Source organism: Amborella trichopoda, chromosome 11, assembly GCF_054954075.1.
Source record: "Amborella trichopoda isolate Santa Cruz 75 chromosome 11, AtrichopodaSantaCruz75HAP2 v2.0, whole genome shotgun sequence".
Taxonomy (NCBI): Eukaryota; Viridiplantae; Streptophyta; class Magnoliopsida; order Amborellales; family Amborellaceae; genus Amborella; species Amborella trichopoda.
Window position 1 is genome coordinate 42,569,786 of NC_142346.1, and position 21,938 is coordinate 42,591,723.

At 35.1% G+C, this 21,938-nt stretch overlaps 1 protein-coding gene across 13 annotated transcripts; it reads left to right on the plus strand.

Annotated features, from left to right (window-relative positions):
- The first annotated feature begins 11,445 nt into the window (after positions 1 to 11,445).
- MAP3KA (mitogen-activated protein kinase kinase kinase 3) lies at positions 11,446 to 21,441 on the plus strand. 13 transcript variants are annotated; one of them, XM_088852408.1, is made up of 11 exons: positions 11,446 to 11,830; positions 12,855 to 13,481; positions 14,130 to 14,217; positions 14,337 to 14,444; positions 15,552 to 15,712; positions 15,857 to 15,932; positions 17,860 to 17,919; positions 18,060 to 18,167; positions 18,551 to 18,733; positions 19,915 to 20,072; positions 20,903 to 21,441. In XM_088852408.1, exons 4-11 carry the CDS (start codon positions 14,442 to 14,444, stop codon positions 21,159 to 21,161), a joined length of 1,008 nt encoding a protein of 335 aa, XP_088708534.1. In that variant the 5' UTR covers positions 11,446 to 11,830; positions 12,855 to 13,481; positions 14,130 to 14,217; positions 14,337 to 14,441; the 3' UTR covers positions 21,162 to 21,441. The 13 variants fall into 13 exon arrangements, with proteins under 13 accessions (XP_088708534.1, XP_088708537.1, XP_088708532.1 ...); XM_088852411.1 differs by having other exon boundaries at positions 19,957 to 20,072; XM_088852406.1 differs by having other exon boundaries at positions 14,337 to 14,427.
- The last annotated feature ends 497 nt before the right edge of the window (positions 21,442 to 21,938 follow it).

Here is a 21,938-nt window from a genome sequence, read left to right on the forward strand (position 1 = left end):
GTGCTTATCTTTAGCTTGTTCATATAAGTATGTAATGACTAGAGCATGTACAGCATGTAACTTGTATTTTAAATTAACATTTTTCATGCTTTTAAAATTTATTTTTAACTTCATAAGCGGATGAACAGTATTACTACTTCACAACTCTAGTGAATTTTCCATTTACCCAAAACACTTTAATGAATTTTCCTATAAGTTGAATTAATTGAAATGACTATTGTGGTTAATGATTTTAATTACGTGCTACATGCTTTGCTTTACTAGGAACCATAAACTTAGAAGACAAAATAATGGAGAAATTAAACTTTATAAAAAGATTTGGTGTCGCGCTACATAAATTGAACATTTAGTCCTGCAGGTCACCTAGGGAGGCTTATTTGAGGGAATCTAAATATCAGAAAATGTTTTTAGCTCAAAGTAAGGTATTTAAAAAGAATGATTTGAAGCTCATAAACTGACATAAATAGAAATCCCCTCTACTACTAAATATGAACTGTCCTTTTGATGAGCATCAGATATTTGGAAATTTCAGCTAAAAATCAAATTTATTTTTCTGAATTTGATCTTGAAGATGATCCTATAAACTTTTAGTTTAGACAAATTCTCCTCGTTAGCAGTTTTAACTGCGGGCCCAAATGTAAAATTTGTTCCCAGGGACCACAATAGACAAACCCAAAAAGTTTTACTAACAAATTTGCTTATTTTAAAGGTGAATTTTCTAAGCTTTATGAAACCAAATAAAGCCTCACTTCATCCTTGTCTAGAAAGCACTTTCAGCAACAGAAATCTCTATGATGATTCTAAAGTCTATTTCCTACACCCACAATAAAATTCGTAATTCAAAAAATGGTATAGATCTTTGAACACTTTTTTTAGCGTGAAATGAAGTTGCAACCTCAAACAATCCAATTAAGGCACAATTCCAAATTTTATCATAACACGTAATTTTGGTGTAAAAATTTCTTAGGATTATCTCAAATCTATTTTTATAATTAATTATAAAATTTTAAACTCCAAAAATCATTAGAATCAAGTAGATCTATAAACATATGAAAATCTTGAAAATGGACAGTCTAGATAATATAATGCAAGATGTACTATTTTTGGGACTCAAATTCTTTCTTCTTCTTTTTTTTCTATATTCATATGTCTTGATATTGAGATGATCAATTAGAGGGTTTTTAACATTAAAACAACATTTTTCGAGGGATTTTTGAGGTGCATCTTTAATTAGAGATTTTAAAGTTGCAACCTTATATAAACTTTTCCCTTTGATAAAATATACAATATTTTTAGAGCTTGAAATTCTAATTTTGTTTTCGCAACCATAATGTTCAAGCCGATATTATCGATGTAAAGGTTTTCCAATGCTCGACTTAAATGGAGCAATTTACTTAAAGGAATCAATCTCAATCAATCAAGGACTCACTTCCAAACATTGTAAGAAAATGCAGCTCCATTGTTCCTGTCAAAAAAAAGAAAAAGAAAATGCAGCTCCATTGTCAAAAAATTATTACGATGGTATGAAAATATGGTTTATAATAATTGTGAAACTTAAAGATTAAATAACGATACACATCGAGTAGAACAATAAACACATGAAAGTCTTAAAGCATGAAAGTATTAAAAATAGACAGTCTGGATAATGTAGTGGATAATGTAGTACAAGATTATTATTTGAGGATTAAAAATATTTTTTCTTTACATATCGCTACATCTTAAACGGCAAGATGATCAAACAACTTTTATAATATAAGATTGACATTGTATGGGAACTCTTTCTGATTTAAAATGTACTCAAATTCGTAATTAACCACATATCGACAAAGTCATTAGCTATAAGGAGTATACTATGACCGACATGATCATGGTAGTAGTGTGATCATAAGGTTCATACCCTATCGAGTCCATGATTAGCTCCATTTGACACTTAGGGTATGTACGATTTCTAGAAGTCGCGGTTTTAGAAACCACGTCTTCCAATATTGTAGCACTCCCGTATTTGATAGCGAGGAAGTTTTACAATAAAGTGGATATTGCGGTATGCACTTGCCTTATATTTAAGGCTATAAAGTAGATACCGTCAGTTCGTTAAGGAGCTATGGAACTTGAGTATCCACTTTCCTAGAAGTTGTGAAACCTCGTTTTCTAGAAATTAAGCATGCCCTTTCTCGGTCTTTGAGGTACCAATTGATCGGTCAGTGATGACGCTTGCGATACTATGATCTAATGGACCATAGTCTACACTGGACGAAGATATCCCAAAATAGCCCACCATTTCACTAATAATTATATTTAGAGTAATGATCCTATAGGAACCTCCTCCACCCATGTGTATAATACCCCAAAGGATCACCATTAAATTTGACACGGATCTCTAGAAAAGTTATCACATGAGTGTAGAACTTAACTTTTCTATAGATCTGTGTCAAATTTAATGGTGATTCTTTGGGGTCCTACACACATGGGTAGATGAGGGTCCAATATGATCATTTCTCTTATATTTAAAAGAAAAAATTTGAATATTGAGTTTTCTAAAACTTAGATATCACCCTTCACAAATTGGATGGTTATTATTCAATCTCAAGGCATTATTTTTTCTTAAGCCCATACACAATGCAATTTAGAATTTTTTTTTGATTATTTACATTCCAAAAATTAGCATCATGAAAATACTCTAAAGTGGGTCTGACTAGGACGATGTGCTCCTCAAGAGCATGAAATCTTCTGGCAATTATCATTAACCAAAATACTCAATGTTGTGATTTCTTTAGTTTTACTGGTAAGGCTCTTTAAGAAAAGGAATTTTTGTGGGAGATCACAATTTTCTATATTTGGTTCATGAAAAAGTAGAATATGCATGTGAGCACATTCCCATATGGGATATATGAGAAAGTAGAATATACATGCGAGTACATTCCCATATGGGATATATTGTCAATGCTATTGTTCAGAAAAGCACAAGCATTACCTAAAAAGATATATACCCACTTGCCCTTGGACAGAGCATCCAATGTGTGAAAGTTCTCTCAAAAATAGAACTTCCACCAAACAAAAGACCCATAAGATAAAAATGAAAAGGAATAAGCAAAAAGAGAGAAGGTTTTGAAGTGACAATAGTCCCACACTTTTCACATTGAAAAGGTTATCTTAGACTTGGTTTACTAAGGTCAATGACATAACACTTCTCTAATGATGGAATCTGTAGAAATTTGACTGCTTTCCTCATTTGCATCATTTTCTATTGATTATTAGTTTTTTTTTTTTTTTTTTTCAAATTTGGGTTTTCTCCCTATTCACTACATCATCATCAACATCAAAATCTTTTTTCAACTAATTGAAGTCGGCTGCTTCATCATCATCATCAAAATCTTTTCTCAACTAATTGAAGTCGACTGCTTTTCATGTGTGCACTACAAAAATTACACATTTACAACCATAAAATCAAATAAACTAATTTAATGATTAGTACTTCATGTAAATAATGTGACAATAGGAGCACATTTTGCTAAACATGAGGCAACAACTACTTGTAAGTTTATAATGAAATATAAAAGAAATAAACAGGGGGACTCCTAATTCTATCATAAGGAACTAAACTAACTTTATCTAGAGAGAGAAGGGAGGAGAGAGAGAGAGAGGTGTTTATAACTTGTGCAAGGATGTTTCCACTAGGGCACGCCGCAGCCCTAGGCAATAGAAGACTTTTGGGATGGTTTATTAGGGGTGGCATTGGGACCCATGGACCAGAGACCTAACGGTAGTAGACCCCAAACCTGGGTCCAGGTATGGGTTTAGGGGTTGGACTTGATGGGTTAGGTCCAAGTCCAATACTCTGACCTGATTCGGGTCTGGGTATGCATTCGGATCTTAGTAGTCCCTCTAAGTCAGGGACTGGGTCCAAGTAATCTTTCTCTTTCTTTTTTGAGTTAAATATACATTTTCTTTTCTTTTAATGTAAAAATTGATATTCATGTCGGGTCGGGTTTGGGCCTGCAGTCGAACGCAGACCCATCTGACCCACTGCCACCTTTAATATCTCGGATATCTCCAGGTCATATCTCGAATAGCTCAGCTTGAACTACGTAAATATTGTGTTATCTCTTCTTCTCTCTCCATTTTATGCTCCCACGAATTTTAACATCTTATGGTTTATAGATCTATTTTCACTTTTAATTATGAAATTTGAAAGTTTGTGGTTTATAGATCTATTTGCACTTTTAATTATGAAATTTGAAATTTTGTAAGAGGCATAGACCTAGCAATTTATGCAGACCTCGACACATAAAGTGTAGCAAGATTAGCAATATAAAGGGTTTGAGATCCATCAATGTTTAATCGCCGATAGTGTAGAGACAATAGATCCAGTTTTTGGTACAAAATTTGAGGTGCGGATGTATATTGCTGAAGCCATAAAAGTACTCTCCTACAAGCTACCAATACCATTAACAAGCTATGTAGTTGGGTGTGCAAGCATCACACGTACAATTGGAACGATTTGGGTCGACCGGGACTCAAAATAACCCAATTTAGACCCAACTCGGACCAGGGTCAGATATACAAATTTGACCGAACCCACTAGGTTTAGGTGGTGGACACAGACTCGGACCCAACTTCGGTCGACCTAGTGGCTTGGCAAGTTGATTGGTTTTTTTTTTTTAATAGGAAGAAGGGTGATGTAGAAGTCGAGTTAATCTAGGCTGATCTTGGCCCGATTGAGCACAAAATTTTAAAACTTGTACCTAGCATTCATAAATGATAAATTGGATTTACACAAGAACCCAAGTCCAATAATGGACTTGATGATCAAAGTGTTGGATGCCTCAATGTGACATCCAAAGCATCATTCTCTCCACTTAGAGAGAGAAAGTGGGTGCAAAAAATGTGACATCTAGCGCTTCAGTCTCTCCACTTGAGAGAGAGAAGGGAGTGCTAATGTTAACGTAGGACAAGTGGTAACATAGCTCTCATGGTACATCTAGAGCTATGTTTTCACTAGTTTCACGTCAGCATTAACGCGAGAGAGAGCAACGCAGACAACATGGTAGGCCTAGTTTAGGCCAATCTTGGCCAAGGGCCTGCTTGGGCCTATTTGTGCCCGGATCAGCTGAAAGGACCCTACCACGGACAAACCTAATAGACTCGAAGTAAAAAATAAAAAATAGCGGCCTAAACCAGGCCGGCCGTATTGTGGCCTTGGCCCAGCCCTTCTGTCCTAGTCCTTGGACCATGGTGGCCCAGCCTTCATGCTAAATGTTTTTGAAGAAGGGCCTAGTTTTTAAGGGCAGCACTTTGCTAGCTCTAGAAGATTGATTGATTGACTAACCTACGTACAGGAATCACTAAAATGGTTTTACCATGATACTAATCCAAGTGAAACCAAATCATCTCATCTATATAAGGATCACGAATTTCCCACCATTAACATATCAAAAAAATAAAATAAATAAGAACCACAAATTAAACAATTTTCTTACAAAATGTAATGGAAAATTACAGTAAGTTTTATTAAGAATTCGGTAAAAACTACTTTTTATTTACCATAGAATCCTTATATTATTCAGAAGGAAAAGTTCTTTATGCATCGGGGGGACGCATATCTACATGTGTATCCCCAAGGCATAAAACATCCATCTTTTAAGATGGATGGTAATTGGTGGTCCTTCTAAAACAGCGGAAATCAATGGTATAAATTTTTTAAAAAAAGATTAGTATTTTTATTATTAAAATTTATTTATTTTTAAACATTCACGATCTACATTTTAGAGATCATATATGCTTAAAAAATTGTCCAAACCCATCGTAAAATTAGATTTTGAGCAGGGGACCCATGTACACATATTAGTCCTTGTGTCCGATTCAGATTGCAACATAATTGCTCAAATTTTGTTTGGTGGGTATTATCAAGAGAGAAAAGGGGGAGACCCACGGCTGCCGCCCACCTTAGAATGCAGCCATTTTGCAGTTTTTGGGGTCCCACACCTATTAAATAAGAGCCTTCTCTTTTATGTATCATGTTGTTACAATTTGAGTAATTTTTACTATTCTTTTATGTATAATTTTGGTATCATTTACTATTCTTTTATGTATGAATTACTTAAAAGAATTCATTTCCCAAAGGGGGTGGCATGGAGTAGATCCCCCTAACGTTAGCTACCGTTCTCGGCTCTACAAATCAAAGAATAAGTTTTAGGATATTTTTGTACAAATTGAGAGGTATTTTAACATTGGAAAAAATTTATATAAGGTGTCAACCTTATTCTGTACAAGTAAAGTATACTTAAAAAACCCACTAGATAAGGTTTTTTTTTACGGAAAACCCTCAAATCGATCATCATAACCTCAAGATTCATGGATATGAAAAAAATGAGATTTCTAGTCTTAAAAATAGTTCATCTTCTAGCATATTATCTGGACTGACCATTTTCAAGATTTTTCAAGTGTTTATTGATCTACTTGATCGTCGCCATTGTTGGAACCTTAACTTTCATAATTGGGGGTAACAATATATTTTCATGTCATCGCAAGGCTTTACAGCATTGAAGCTGCATTTTCGACATAGTTTTAAAGTGCACCTTACTTCACTAGTATAAGGTTCACACCTTATACAAACCTCACCTTTTAATATTATTTAGAAGTCCATTTGAAGAGAATTTTGAAGGTTTTTTAAAAACAAATGTATATGATAAGATCATTTATTTTTATACAAGGAGGTCATATTCATTATTGACCATTAGATGTGAAATTTGATGGTTGGGGATATTTTATTGATTGGATGCAAAGTCCAAAATAAAATTTCTCGAATGTTGTGACACATCCAGTAGTTAAAAATGATTGTGATTTCCCTATATTAAAAACAAATGGTCTCATGGCATACAATCCGAAAAGAAAAATATTATTAAAGGATTCAATTTAGTTTACAAAATAATAATTGCAGGGGCTTACTTTAAGTTCCATTTCATGAAGCTACCTCTTTAATAAATTTAGTTTATAATTCTTAAATTTGACAAACATTTAGGTAAAAAAACTCAAAATATTTATATTTGAGGTTAGGAACCGGAACAATAAGGTGTATTTTGGTAATTTTACCTGTTTAAATAACTCAAATCTAATTATAGTACCCCTAGTTGTTTAAGGCTGGAGATACAAAATCAACAAATGATGAAAATACCCTAGATCTGAAAAATATGATTTTACAAGCCCTTCAATAAATGGGTGAGGCTTGTATAAGGTGTTTTTCTGGTATTGTAGAATTAAGGTGCACCTCACAAATTTACTTGGAGATATAGTTCTAGTGTCGGAATTGTTATGATGGTTTGAAAATCTATTTTTATCCCTAATTATGAAATTTAAAATTTTAAAAATAGCACAGATCAAACAGATCTATAAACATTTAAAATTTTTATAAATAAATAGTCCAGATAACTTGTTACATGATAAACTATCTTAAGGACTTGAATTTTTTTTTTTTCTTTTTTTTGTATAGCTATACATCTCGACCTTCTCAAGATCATGATGATCGATCAGAGGGTTTTCCAATGTTGGAACATTCTCTTCCATAGATTTTCGATGTGCGGTTTACCACACTAGTATAAATATGCAACCTTATATAAATTTTTTCATCAATAAATTTGTATAATTGTGTGAGGCTATTAATGATATTTTCCCTAATTTTTTCCCTCACAATTTTATCGATAAAAAACTCCCGTGCTCCAATAGTCCCCGTGACAATGTGTGGAGCTGGCGTTTTCCGGTGACCCTCGTGATAGCCGTGGAAATCCCCGTGCTCCAAACTTAACTTTTTAGAGAGAGAGAGAGGGAGGAAAAAAAAAAAGTTAGAGAGAGAAGATAAACTTCTTTTTTTTGGTCGATTGAGAATATAACAGTGAGAGAGAGAGAGAGTACTTTTAGAGAGAGAGTGCGTGAAAATGGGAGGAATGTGGCGTGGCGGAGGAGGCATCAGGTCGGTGTAAAGGTTGAGAGAGAACCGACACTACTCTCTCCATCCAACCCACACGCTTTCTCTCTCTAAAAACCACTCTCTTTCTCTCTCTAAAAACCACTCTTTCTCGTCCTTTACGATCGCGATACTGAAGGAAGATTCTACCCACCCCTGCCACGTCATTCCCTCCGCAATCCAACAACCATCTGCCGGCCCCCTTTTTTTCTTGAAAACCCTAACATATACCCTCTAATCCTTTTTCGAAATGACCATAAAGTTTCTCAAAAGAGTGGCGCCATATTTGATAAATTATAGGGTAGGTACACTCGCGGGTGAATACTGTAAATATACTCCCTCGGGTGAATGACCTACTTTGGAGGTTTTTCGATGTAATATTCTAAAGGGTGAGCTTTATGAAAACATAGTAAAGTTTCATCTCAAATCCTTGTTTAGAAAGTATTTTTAGCAACTTAAATATTTAGGATAGCTTTAAAATCAATTTTCAACACCAAAATTTGAAATTCAAAAAATAAAATAGATCTTGCATATATGTGAATACTGATTCTATTTTTACAACCATAATGTTCAAGTTGAGATGATCTGATGTAAAGGTTTTCCACTACTTAACTTGCAATTTTTGATGAATTATAAGGTGATGATTTACTTATTTTGATAGGACTGCAGTCCTATCAAACCATTTTTCCTATTCTAAATTCCTTTTTAAAAATAGGGAATGAGTATTTTTAACAAAAATTAAATTTTTACTTGCTAACTAGTGGGATTTAACTGTGTCTAAAAAATTAAATAGTCTTTGTTCAATATTAAAATGTTAACTTTACCAGAGGTCAATTACTTTTAGAATAAGAAAGTTACGAACTTATAGCCATTAGCTGGACGCATGCTAATAACTGTGAAAGTCTAATAATTTATGTCTTGAACTTTATGGCATGCTTTTAGCTACTTAGTTTAACATAGCTAAAGGTGGATGTGACCATGTCTTTTCTGGAAAGTAATAACCTAACCAGTGTTAGAAAAGATGAATGGAAGTCGGCCATCGGCCGGTTAATCCGGAATCGGTCCGGATAAGAATGTCTTGTAGTGTTCACCACCATGACCACCTATTTCTTGAGTGCCTGCGTATTTAGGTCCTGTACAATTAGGTTAGGGTATAGTTAGATGGACTATCAATTAAAATTTAACACTATTAATTTTTTTTCATGATGTCATTTTTTTTAATTCTAAGTAAAAATTCATGAGGTGACGTTATTTTTTATTTTTTTTTAACTTTAGGTAAGAATTTCATTGGGAGAAAGAAAATGAAAGACAATACAATTACGTAGGTAACTACAAAAAAAAAAAGAAAAACAAGAGAAGGATAAAAGGAGGAAGTAGATGAGGGAGAAGAACAAAGGGAAAGGTATAGAACTAGGATAGGAGATTTTTGGAACCCCACCTGTTCAAATACAGCCATGAGCAATGATTGTTTGATAATCATAGAAGGAAAACCTGTTTATCTTTTTTCTTTGGAACAATGAAAAAACTTATACATCCATTATTGGTTTCAAGAGAAGGGAAAAATAGTGAAATCATATACATAAAAAAACGAGAGAATAAATATAAGCAAAAAGCCCAAAACAAAAAAAAAAAAAGTTCGAAAAATCAAACCAGATTCAAAAACCGATTAAGGGCCAAGTCCAAGTAACCAATAAATCGGCAAAGGGCGCAGTCCGAACACCCGTAAAAACGATCCAAATCACACAAGAAAAAAAAAAAAAAGAGAACATGTGATGGTACAAAATTGCAGAGAGCAAATTGTTAAGCTCAAAATAATGATGCGTAGTGGAGTGGGAACTTGACCGTGACATAAAGGAGAGAGAGACGACGCACGAAACCATAAACGGCCACTTACTAAGTCACGAACGAAGATACGATGCATGCCACCAATTCTCATAAGAGATGCAAATGCATGCACACACATTCTTATTTTAGAGAGAGAGAGAGATGGCCGTACAGATTGGATATGGACGACAAGAATCAAAGGTTCAATCGGAGGATACTAACAAAACAGCAACACGCAAGCCAACTCCATGATACATAGAGGAGTATTTCAAAATTTATCGGACCGGGCATCGTCGCATGACCCGGTTTCTAATTGGGTCAGTGATACATAGAGAAAACAAAACCAGTTCCATAAACTTGCCCGGTTCCATCAACAAACTGAGTGAGCCTGTCAGGTAATTAGCTAATTTGGATTGCCTGGAGGGTTTAGTTCTCATTTATTTTATTTTTACTTTTTTTCTAATTTTACTTTTAATTTAATTTACTATTATCATTTTTGGTATTGATTCACAAACTCATTTCAAATTCTAAAAACAATATATCTTATATTATACCATCTAGTATTTAAATTATTTTATTATTTATAACTATTTTCTATTTAAAAAATATATTACTTAAAGATCGATTCGATCTACATTATTGTTTGAACCCAATTGTCATTCATAGAGAGCCCAAGGTTATTTTCCCCTTATCCTTTCTCTGAGATGTAACCCACTGTGCACAAGGTTAAGAGAGCGAAAAGGGGCATACATAGAGAGACACTCGTGCAACCATTTTCTTTTGAAGAAAAATGGTTTGATACGGCTGCAGCCTTATAAAAATAAATAAAATCTCATTTATAATTCAGAAAGTTTGTAATCAAGCCATTGGAAACTTTCTTTTCATCGGTCATCCCGACCTTAATATTATGCTTGTAAAAAAAATTAGAATTTTAAGCTCTAAAAATAATAAACATTTTTATAGTAAATTATTTTACGTGGGTTGGACTATATTTCTTTACTATGTGATCTAGAGGTATAAAACATCCCTCTTAAATATGAATGTAAATACGTGGTTTATCTAAAAACAAATATAACAGTTCAAATATTTTTTAAGGTAAGTATTATTTTTAATTTTTTATTATTTTATATTCATGGTTTTCATTTTAAAGACCATATATTATTTAAAAAGTGAGATCAAATTATATTTAAAAATATATTTACTACCAAGCCCATATTTTTATAATATAAGATTGACCACATAGAAACCGGGTCCTATTGTTATAAACTATGTCCATTTGACCTTAACAATAAGTGTTGACACTCCGTAAATCTGTACCATTTGTTGAGTTTCAAATTTATTGTCATGGTTGGAAATATGTTTTAGAGCCATAATGAAAAACTGATTTTCGGAAGAGGTGGGGCTTTTTTTTGTTTTCATAAAGCTGAGGCCTTATAAAAACTTATCCTTTTTAAATCTCATTCTTTCTCATCACACAGAAAGAACATTCTCTTTCCTCACAAATCTCGTTCATTCTCTCTGATCGGGGCAAAGGAAAAGTACATTTTGACCCCCCTCTCCTTGTCTCTCTTATCGTAAACACAAAGGAAATCTTCTCTCTCCACTAGTTTCTCTCTCATCAAACATGAGAGAGAGATAAAACCCCTTTAAGGCTCAGATTCAATGATGGCAGCCATAGCTTCTTGGGGTTGAGCCAATCTGAACTGACATGCCTGCTTGGTGGAATAGATCCTCACCCAAAAAAGGGAAGAGTTCTTCTTCAAACAACAGCCAGAGGACAATTGATAACAGAGAGAGGAGCAAGAGGAATGGTGATCAAGGAAGTAGTCGTGGGGTTCTTGATGATGGGGTTCATGGAGATTATTCAGAGTTGCAGAGAAAAGGGAGAGATGTGAGTGTTGTTGGGGGGGCTGAATTGCTCTTACCAGAGGGATCGAAGCTCGGGCACCCTCTGCCACGTCCTTCGGTGTCCTCTCTCTCGACGACGTCTAGCGATAGCTGTTCGAGCTCCTCGGAGGATGCAACTGAGTGGGGGTTCTCCAATTTCAGGTGAAAACTCTCTTTTTGTGTTGTTGAGTTTAGTTTTGCTGATTTTCTCTAAGGACTTTCTCTCTCTCTAAATTGGACAGTTCAATTGAAATTTGCTAATTTCCACTAAGGTCTTTCTCTCTCTCTCTCTCTCTCTATCTATCTCTCTCTCTCTCTGCCAACTTGGTTTCGACAAGAAATATTCGAACTTCCGTGTTATGCCCCTGTATTTTGATTATGAGAATATATAAAACTGTCATTCGAACTTCCGTGTTATGCTCCAGTACTTTGATTATGGTAATATATAAAACTGTCATCTTTTTCATTATTTCTTTGTTTTTTATACATGAAATTGATAGAAGCATGATGGATTTATTCATTACTTTTACAGTTTTGCTTGCCAAGCTCAGTGCTTCTGAAAATTTTCCTGACCTTAAATGTTATTTGAATGAAATTTGATTTTTCCCCTTCTTTTTGCTACCTAATGAAATCAATTTTGGTGTTTTTCTTGGTAAGGATGAGAGAGTCACCTGAGTATTACACTTCTCAAGGGCAAAATCATCAAATTTATTTATTTATTTATTGTAATTTAGTCATGCAATGTTTCATTTCAGCCTCTGATGCATGAAAATGTTTTTAGGAAAAATCCCTAGATGCACTTTGGAATTTTTTTCCCCCAAGAAAGTTATGATACTATTATTGCTCCCTCCTATCCATGTCACATTCTCTTTGTGAAGGCTTACTTTGCTGCATCTTTCATATGCATGCGTATTTCAGGATTTGTAAAGGTTCATGTTTGCTTTGAATAGAGTGGATTTTCAACATTGGTCATGAAAAGTTTCTGGCTAGTTAGAGCTAGGATGATGTATGGAAATTTATGGTCAATCAGCTGTGATATTTAGTATCCTTGAATAATTCTTGCCTAATGAAATTTTTTATCCTAGTAAAAAAACAAAATAAGTTTGTGTTGACCTCACAATGTTATCAACCTTGGAATTTTGTATTATATAGACTGACTCCACAATTCCTTGTGCTGGAACAAAAGGTATGGGGAAACCCCGACCTTGAACATTCAAATTGGTAAATCCTCGAGACCCTCTACATCAAACTGCCACCCATATTCTGCCAATGTTCCTGATTGCATTAGGCCTCAAGAAGGCCACCCACATTCAACAAATGGCTCCCAGTTCATGTCAAGTTGTGGTGCCCTTTCGGTTTCACCAAGAGGTGAATTTCATATACACAATCCTGACCTTTCTCACACTGGAGCCCACGGAACTTCTAGTGAGATAAAGTTTGCTGGCTCGGGGGGTAGGCAAACTCGGCAATCCACTGCTTATCCATTGCATCTAAGTCCTAGAGCGAGAAGCCCGGGTCGACCGATATCGAGATGTCGAGGCCCTACATCTCCTATACATTCACGTGCAAGTGGTTCAAGTCTTGAATCCTCAAATGGAAAACAAGAAGAAGGTAGAGGTTTGTGTCACCCATTACCTCTCCCTCCTGGTTCTCCGAATTCCTCTTCTCCACGGGGTGTACCTAGTTCTCCAGTTACTTCATCTCCCAGAGCCATTGGGGCTATTGAGAATTTGCATTGCATTGGTTCAAGATGGAAGAAGGGAAGGTTGTTAGGAAGAGGGACCTTTGGCCATGTTTATGTTGGGTTTAACAGGTAATTTTGGTTATCTTGTGCGAAGAATCAAACATGGATAATAGGTTTGCTTTGTTTTTGGTTTTTCTTCTGGGGGGAGTATGATATATCAGATGATTTATGGAAAATATAGTTGATTGAGCTCATCTTAGTGTGACAAAAAGATTCACAGTGATGGAAAGAGAGTGTGACCCACCCAACTTCACAGGACATGATCACAAACGGGGGTTGTGTTCTCTCTCCATCACCATCCATTGTTTCATGGGGCAGAAATGACCCAAATAGACTGAGGCTTTCGATAGTCCATTGGATTATTGAATGTTTTCCTTTCTTTATTTGAAACTTAGGCTATTTGATCATGAACATCAATGTTTCTTCTGCATGAAAATGGGTTACTGGGATCTTGATGTGGGTGAAGCTCTATATTTGACATTATGTCAAGGATTTTCAAATAGAATATATGCTTCTCACCCACTTCAAGCCAAAGAGACTTTTTAGATCCATTGATTAGTCCTAAATCTTTGGGCTCTTTGGAGCAATTTCCTTGTTGTCTTCTGTCTAACCAAAAAGTTGCGTAAGACCTATGCCATAACTGCTTATGAATTTATGCTTTTTTTATTTGTGAATTCTCTGTAAGGTATTTGTTTGGTGTGTTTTTTAATTGTATAGTGAAAGTGGACAAATGTGTGCAATAAAAGAAGTCACAGTAATTTCTGATGATCGGAATTCCAAAGAAAGCCTAAGGCAGTTGGGCCAGGTTTCTTCTTACTTCTTATACTGTGAAACTATACATGCTCCTTTATCTTGGATGATTTTGCATTTTGATAAGCTATCAGTGAAGAAGGCAAAGTTTGTGATGTCTTACTTTTTTTCCAGGAAATATCTGTGCTTAGCCAGCTTTCTCACCCAAATATTGTACGATACTATGGCAGCGAAATGGTATGTGCGATGCTCCTCGATCCATCGGGTACATTTTAAAATATGGTAACTTAATTCCTGGTTTCTTTAGTTTGATGCTCATATCTCCATTATTTGCTCCTTGCTACCATGCTATGTCTATGTGAAGTGATATAATTGTGGGCAAATATACCATAAATTAATGTACTGTTGCAATATTGGGTCATTAATATCCATTGAGTGGTTGCCGTGCACAGGACATGATCTCAAGGGCAGCTTCCATTCTTCCCATCATTGCCCGTTACCTCATTGGAAGGTGATGACCCAATGTCACCTTCCAATGAACTATGATATGGCAAGAATATTTGGGATTCCCCAAGTTGCATTTAATAAATTATTATTATTATTTCCATAATTATACTAACAGAAATGGAGAAGATTGTTGCTTATCCTACAAGGGGCTTTTTTGAAATAGTTAGAATTTTGATCTTGACTCCACAATTCTTGGAGATTTGACTTTTGATATGATAGTGAAATATCAGTATTTTTTCATAGATAGGTTCTTATTTATGATGAGGGCAGCGAAATGTTTTTAAGGGGATTGCTTAGGGATGATGCGAATGGTTGCTGAAAAGCCTTCATCCAATTCAATGTCTTCTCAAGGATAATCAATGTCTGTATCTGGACTAAGATCATTGTTCCTTTTTTGAATTAGACAGAAATTTTTTTTTGTTTTAAAATGCAGTCCAATAAAACAATCTCCAACAATTGAAAAATCAGAGGGTTCCCCTAAGCTATACTGGCTTGAGTAAACATGTTATGAACATCGCAGTAGTTCCTCCTCAGACACTTTTATGCACTATATATAATCTACTGTTAAAATGCCATGAGACTTTGATGGGTAAGTGTGATATAAAAATATATCTATGCATAAGCACTCAATTTCACTGTTACATTAAAATATTCAATTCTAAAAATTGTTTTGTGGATGAACTGAAATTGTTTTCGTCGATATTCATGGTAATGTTTACCTGTCTCAATGAAAATGTGTTTGTTCATAAGTTGCATACATAATCATCTTGATTCTAATAGCTTGTGCTCCACTAATAGGATAATGATCAACCTATATATGTTCACATGGATTTTTTCATGTTTTAGAATTGATTCTGGTGTTGCTCTTGCCACTTTGTACAGGCTGAAGATGCACTATGTATCTTTCTGGAATATGTTTCTGGAGGTTCTATATATAAATTACTTCAAGAATATGGTCCATTTAAGGAGCCCGTAATTCGGAGTTATACTGGACAAATTCTTTCAGGGCTTGCGTATCTACATAAAAGGAATACTTTACACAGGTCTACTTTCTAATCTAAGTTGCACTGTGACATTTGCTTAAGGCATCACTTCCAATCTCTCTCTCTCCCCCCGGTACCCCACTATATATATATATATATACTGCTGCAGAGTTAGCTGATTGTGAAATTGTTTGTATTCTATAGGGATATCAAAGGCGCAAATATACTTGTTGATCCTAATGGTGATGTCAAACTGGCCGACTTTGGCATGGCTAAGCATGTACATTTCCTGAACTCTGCTAAAGTGCTTAAACCTTTTCTACCGATCCTCTCATCTTTCATTTTTCATCTCATAGGACACCAACAGTTGCTAACATTTTCAATTTCTCCCCTTTTTATTCTTTCATTCTTTAAGATGCATTTTGATATCAGATTAAATAAGATTCATCATCTCATATTCAGTGAGACTTGTTTATTAGCAAGCTCCGAATTTTGGTGCACGTTTTCTATCATCTTTCATTTTGGTTATAATTAGCTTGTGTGGTCTTTCACATATCTTCCCCTTCGCTTTTATATTCTTCAGTACATGTGTAGTAACTTTTTATAATTTTCCGTATTTTTCTTCTGTTTACCTCAGATTTGTCATCTTTTATTAGTATGGGACCTTGCAAATACTTCAAATATATATCCCCATTAAAGGACTCTACATCATTGAGAATGTTTTGCACTTTATCCTCTTCTTTCTCTCGCTTCTTCATGTGCTGACTTTAACAAACTCGAGAATTCCTACTGTATATTGGACCGCAATTTCATATTTGTTATGCCTTTAATAATTTAGAATACTTGATATTTCTGGGGAATATTATATAGGCCTCAATTGAGTTACAAGTTTTCTTCTTTTATGTTTGAGAAGACCATTCTTTCATTTAAAGTGTTATTTCATCATAATCGATTGTTCTCAACTGGTTCTTAGTTATGGAATTTTTATTTTATTTTCCAGATCCATGCTATGGTAATAAATGAAGTTAATACTTGATGTATTGAATATATTATGCATATTTTGCTTTTCTCTTTTTCTTGGAAAGGAAAACCTTTTAGGGAAATTGATCAAATTACCCATGAGAGATGCATTATTTATCATTTTACACATATGCAACTACTCCAATTCATAATCATGTGTCCCTTAATGGGTATTTTGAAATTGAATCAAACTATATAGGTGAAATTCATGGGTATTTTGATAAATTTCCGAACTTTTTATTATGGACTAAGCTGTACAAAGTAAGGACTGTGAACTGCAAATATGCAATATGAAGAAAACATCCACCACTACAATCTGAAGAGAACCAACTGCCTTAATAGACATGGCCAAACTTCTGTCAAAAAGCTGCTTTGTGGCAAATTTGCCAAATTTCTGTCAAAAAGCTGCTTTGTGGGCCGCATTTGCCATATTCCGACATTTCCATCCTGCTCGTTATCACGAGTAGCTCTTACTGGAATTCAGCTATGTGTCCTTATTGGTATAGTACTTTTCGTTTCAAGTTCCGTACCTTTAGGTTTTGAACTGAAGTTTCAGGATTAGTTACCCAGGAAAGAAATGAGGAAGTCTTGTCTTCCTAGTAAGAAAAAGAACACTAAGGTTCAGGTTCTCCCCACTTTGACTAATTGTATACGCTACCTTTGATGGATCATATACAAAGTTCTTATTCAAACGAAGTCAGGTTATGCATATTGCAGCATTTGTACATATTTAATGTTATCAATTTATGGAAGAATCTGTATTGTCTGTGCGTGTCATATGGAACATATGACCTAGAAATACTCTTGGTCCCCAAATATTACGCTCTTGTTCTGCCTATCTTTTGGCTATTATTTTTTGAGACAAACATCTCTGTTTCAATTGAAGAATCAATTTAGCAGGGCAAATCATAGTTCCTTTTTTTAGCAGTTCACATTTTATATGTGTTGTTAGAAATTTAAGTTGCTTCCTTCAATTTCTAGTGGAAGATATGTCACTTTGAACTGGTTTCATAATGAAACAGAATGTCCTTCTAATATAAAGCCTTATAAAAAATGCTAATGGTTGATTTTTATCTATTTGCTAGTAATAAATGCTACAGAAGTGTCATATTGTGCATTTTGTTGATACGGAACTCAAATTCTATATATACTTTATGTAATTCATGAATGTCCTTCTTTGAATCCAGGTCAGTGCAACCTCCTCTCTGCTGTCTTTCAAGGGAAGCCCTTACTGGATGGCTCCTGAGGTAGAGGCCACGTTTCTTTTTCTTTTCTGCTTTTCATCTCAAGCTATCATTTATGCACTAAGTTTGCACACTAGTTTCTTCTTTCCACAGAACGTAAGAACTGTTTGTATCCTTATGATGTGTGATTTTCTTCATTCCAGGTTACCATGCATGGTAATGGTTACAACTTGGCAGTGGATATATGGAGTCTGGGGTGCACAATAATTGAAATGGCAACATCAAAACCACCTTGGAGCCAATATGAGGGGGTAGGAAGGCTTTCTCCTGCTATATCATGTTTGAATATATACTATACTACTTTCAAACTCTTTGATTAAATTGTTGTAAGATTACCAGGGGTATTAAGGACCATATAACATCATACCCCATTGGGCCATCTCATCCAATGAAATGATACTGACGGAGAGATTCATAGCCACCATTAGTGTCTATGTCCTGTTCTGTTGGGTTCCTCTCTCTCTCTCTCTCTCTCTCTCTCTCTCTCTCTCTCTCTCTCTCTCTCTGTATGTCTATTCCCATCATTTTACTTGACAGTGATGACTATGGGACTATAATACTCTTTTATTTTATTTAACACTTTGAAGCTTCTGATACTTTGTTTTAACTATACTATGTTTTTTGGAAATAACAGATGGCAGTCATATTTAAAATTGCAAATAGCAAAGATATCCCAGAAATTCCCTATCATCTCTCTGAAGATGGCAAACACTTTTTGAGATTATGCTTGCAGAGAGATCCATCAGCACGTCCAACTGCAACCCGACTCCTAGACCATCCTTTTGTTAGAGATCAAACTTCAGCTAAAGCTGCAAAGGTATACAAATGATGATATAGGGACAAAATCTTTTTTCTTTCTTTTCTCTTTTTAATTAGTACCTATATATAATAGAAGAGTCTTATGATACACAATAATGTCAAGTTTTAATATGCTCATTTTTCATTTTTGAGAGCAGCTTGATTAAAAAAAATAAAATAAATTGTCATTAAAAATCAATGTTGGAGAAGAACTTGGGGGAGTCCAAGTTATTCAGGCTCGGCACCCTACAGAGCTCGGAACCATACACATGGTAACCACTGGAGTGCCGTGGTCCAAGAGGGCCGAGTGCTGTGGAATCTGGGTCCCCCTTTGTATTTACTTTTTATAGCAATAAAGTTGTCGATTTCCGTCATGTGCATCTGGTTTATTTATGCTTTCTGTGCACAACACAAATCACTCATTGTGCACCATTCATGTGCAAAGTGTTGCAATGTTGCCCGCACTTATGACGAGCGTTTTGCACTCGCTCACCAGTTTAGTTGTTTCCCATTATTTTATTAGTTTTTTTGTTGGACTCAGCCCAGTCTCTTACGGAATCAGCTGAGTCTGACAAATGTGACTCAGTATCAGGACCTGGTGAGTGCTGACCTGAATCCATGTTTTCTAAAAGATGATACTCCCCTTTTATTTGTACCTTTTGCCTTTTTCATGGTTCTTTGTTTATTTTCTTAGTTCTCTCAATTTATGTCTGTTGAGTAGTATATGCTGTGAATATGTTCTGCTAGACATTTAGAAAGTCCTTGGTGCTGAGAGCCGTAAGCCATAACAAGGTTTTTCTTTTTGAGAAAGTCAACTATTTTATTGATAATTATAAGGGATACAAGTGTGAGAGCAAAGAAAAATTAGGCTTTCCCAATACTGGGTGCCCTTTACAAACCCTAAGGGTTAGATATATGACAAAAGCCTTAACAAGGTTTTTCGACTACAAAACTGTCTACTAGAATAGATTTGGGGTGTTGTTTTCTACTGTGTCCTTTTTCCTAGCTATGTGTGATGTACTACCAAATAAACTGTAAATTATAGCTTTTAAATATGTTATTTCCTGAAATCTGCATGATGGAGTATGGATGAAGATTCTACAAGGGTTCCTTTTCATCTGCTATTTCCGTGTTTAATTCCAACATGTACGACTCTAAAAATTGAACTTTTGGGTTTATTTGCTCATGGAAATTTTTTAGGATGCCCACACCAATAGTGCATTGCCTCCTGTTTGTATGCAGACAGCTGTGGAATTCCCTCTCACTCAAGAAAGTAATTCTTCACTCAATTCTGAGTATGAGATAAACCATTTTATCCACAATTCAGGAGGACGCCGAGCGTCTTATGAGCTCCCGAGGTTCTCTCTCTCTCTCTCTCTCTCTATATATATATATATATATATATATATATATATATATATATATATATATATATATATATATATATATATATATATATATATATATATATATATATATATATATATATATATATATATATATATATATATGGTTATGTTAAGGTGTTCGGAGTAATTTATCATTGTACTCAACAAAATTTGGACACATATATACTTTTGTTTTGTATATGGAGTTTTTTTTTTTAGTAACGGCATTTTTGGTAATTAAGAGGGGTGTGACGTCATCTACATGGGGTGCGACATCACCCTCATAGAGCATTAAATGCCACTAATGTGCTCTATGTGGGTGATGTCACACTTCATATGGATGACATCACACTCCTAATTACCAAAAATACCCTTATTAAAAAAAATGCTATGTATACAAAACAAGGGTATAAAAGCATTCAAAATTGTTGAGTACAATGATAAATTACTCCGTAGTGTGATCACCCTAAGATAACTATATATATATATATATATATATATATATATCATCATCATCATCATCATCATCATCCTAGCTTTATCCCAACTATTTGGGATCGGCTAATTCATGAAAAGATTTGACAAAGTTCTATACTAGCTGCCCTACCTAACACAACCCTCTTCTTTTATCCGGGCTTAGGACCGGCATGAATGGGTTGGAGCCGGCCATTGCAGAGTTTGAAATATATATGTGTGCACGTTAATTCTCGTTCTTCAATGTGAATCTACTCATGACTCTGCCATTCTTATTGAGTTTTTCTTTCTATGCAAGAAAAGGCTTATTCTGATATTTTCTGCAGAGACCACTTCATATCGAGAAGGAACATGTCCTTGCCTGTTTCTCCCTCCACGAGCCCTTTAAGACAATTTGGATCCACCCACCTAAACGTTTTGCTCTCCCCTCATCATCCAACTAGCCAAAAATTATTGGGTGGTAACGAAATTTTAAATCAGTCACGTCTTGAACCTTTGCCCAGTCTCTCTCGTTGGTGCACTCAAACCATGCAGACACATGATGGTCTTCCAAGTATGCGAGACGTGTACAAGCCGTTGTATTGATGAACAGTTTGCATTTTATGGTTCATTTTTTCATTTATCGTCTTGGTTATCGCTCCATACTAGTAGAGAGGAATTGTTTGGGTTTTTCACTCTCTACTGTTCAAGAAGAATAAACAGAAAAGCACACCACTTAAAGATGGGTGGGGATGTCACTGTAATGAGTTGTGATATTAGTCTCTTTGTTGAGACTTGGAATGGTGGTCACTACTGCTTGAAATGGTGTTCTGTTAACTTCTTTTTTGACTGCTTAATATGGGTATTGTAATTTGTAGGCTGTTCATTTTATGTTTGCAAGTTTCTTATTTTTAAATGCGTGAGCTTAGATTTCGACGTTTCGAGTATATATATGTATCTATGTTTACAAAGCTGGGCTTAGAACTTGTAAGAAGTGGTTCTGGACACGGATCCATGTTCAGAGAGAGAGAGAGAGAGCTTGACTGACTGGAGTATAAGTTATTCAATTACCTATCTAGGGATATTAGACCCTTTTTGGAATGGAATTTGGGTTGGACTTGCAGCAAGAGAGAGAGAGATGGTGAAAGAGTCTAGTCGTAATCTTGTTCAGGTCAAATCCCCGACTAGACCAGTTCTGGAGAGAGAGCTTGTTCAGATCAAATTCCTGGTTAGACCAGTTTTGGAGAGAGAGAGATGGTGAAAGAGTCTAGTCGTAATTTGGTCAGGTCAAATTCCTGACTAGACCAGCTTTGGAGATGGAACTTGTTCAGGTCAAATTCACGTTACACCAGTTTTGGAGAGAGTCTTGTTGAGGTCAAATTC

What these genes read in the sequence shown, in the direction of transcription:
- MAP3KA (XM_088852399.1), top strand. Translation starts at nt 11,490, where the DNA reads ATGCCTGCTTGGTGGAATAGATCCTCACCCAAAAAAGGGAAGAGTTCT. An exon ending in GATACTATGGCAGCGAAATG is followed by an intron (nt 14,400 to 15,551) that starts GTATGTGCGATG and finishes CACTTTGTACAG; the next exon opens with GCTGAAGATGCACTATGTAT. An exon ending in CTTGGAGCCAATATGAGGGG is followed by an intron (nt 18,168 to 18,550) that starts GTAGGAAGGCTT and finishes TGGAAATAACAG; the next exon opens with ATGGCAGTCATATTTAAAAT.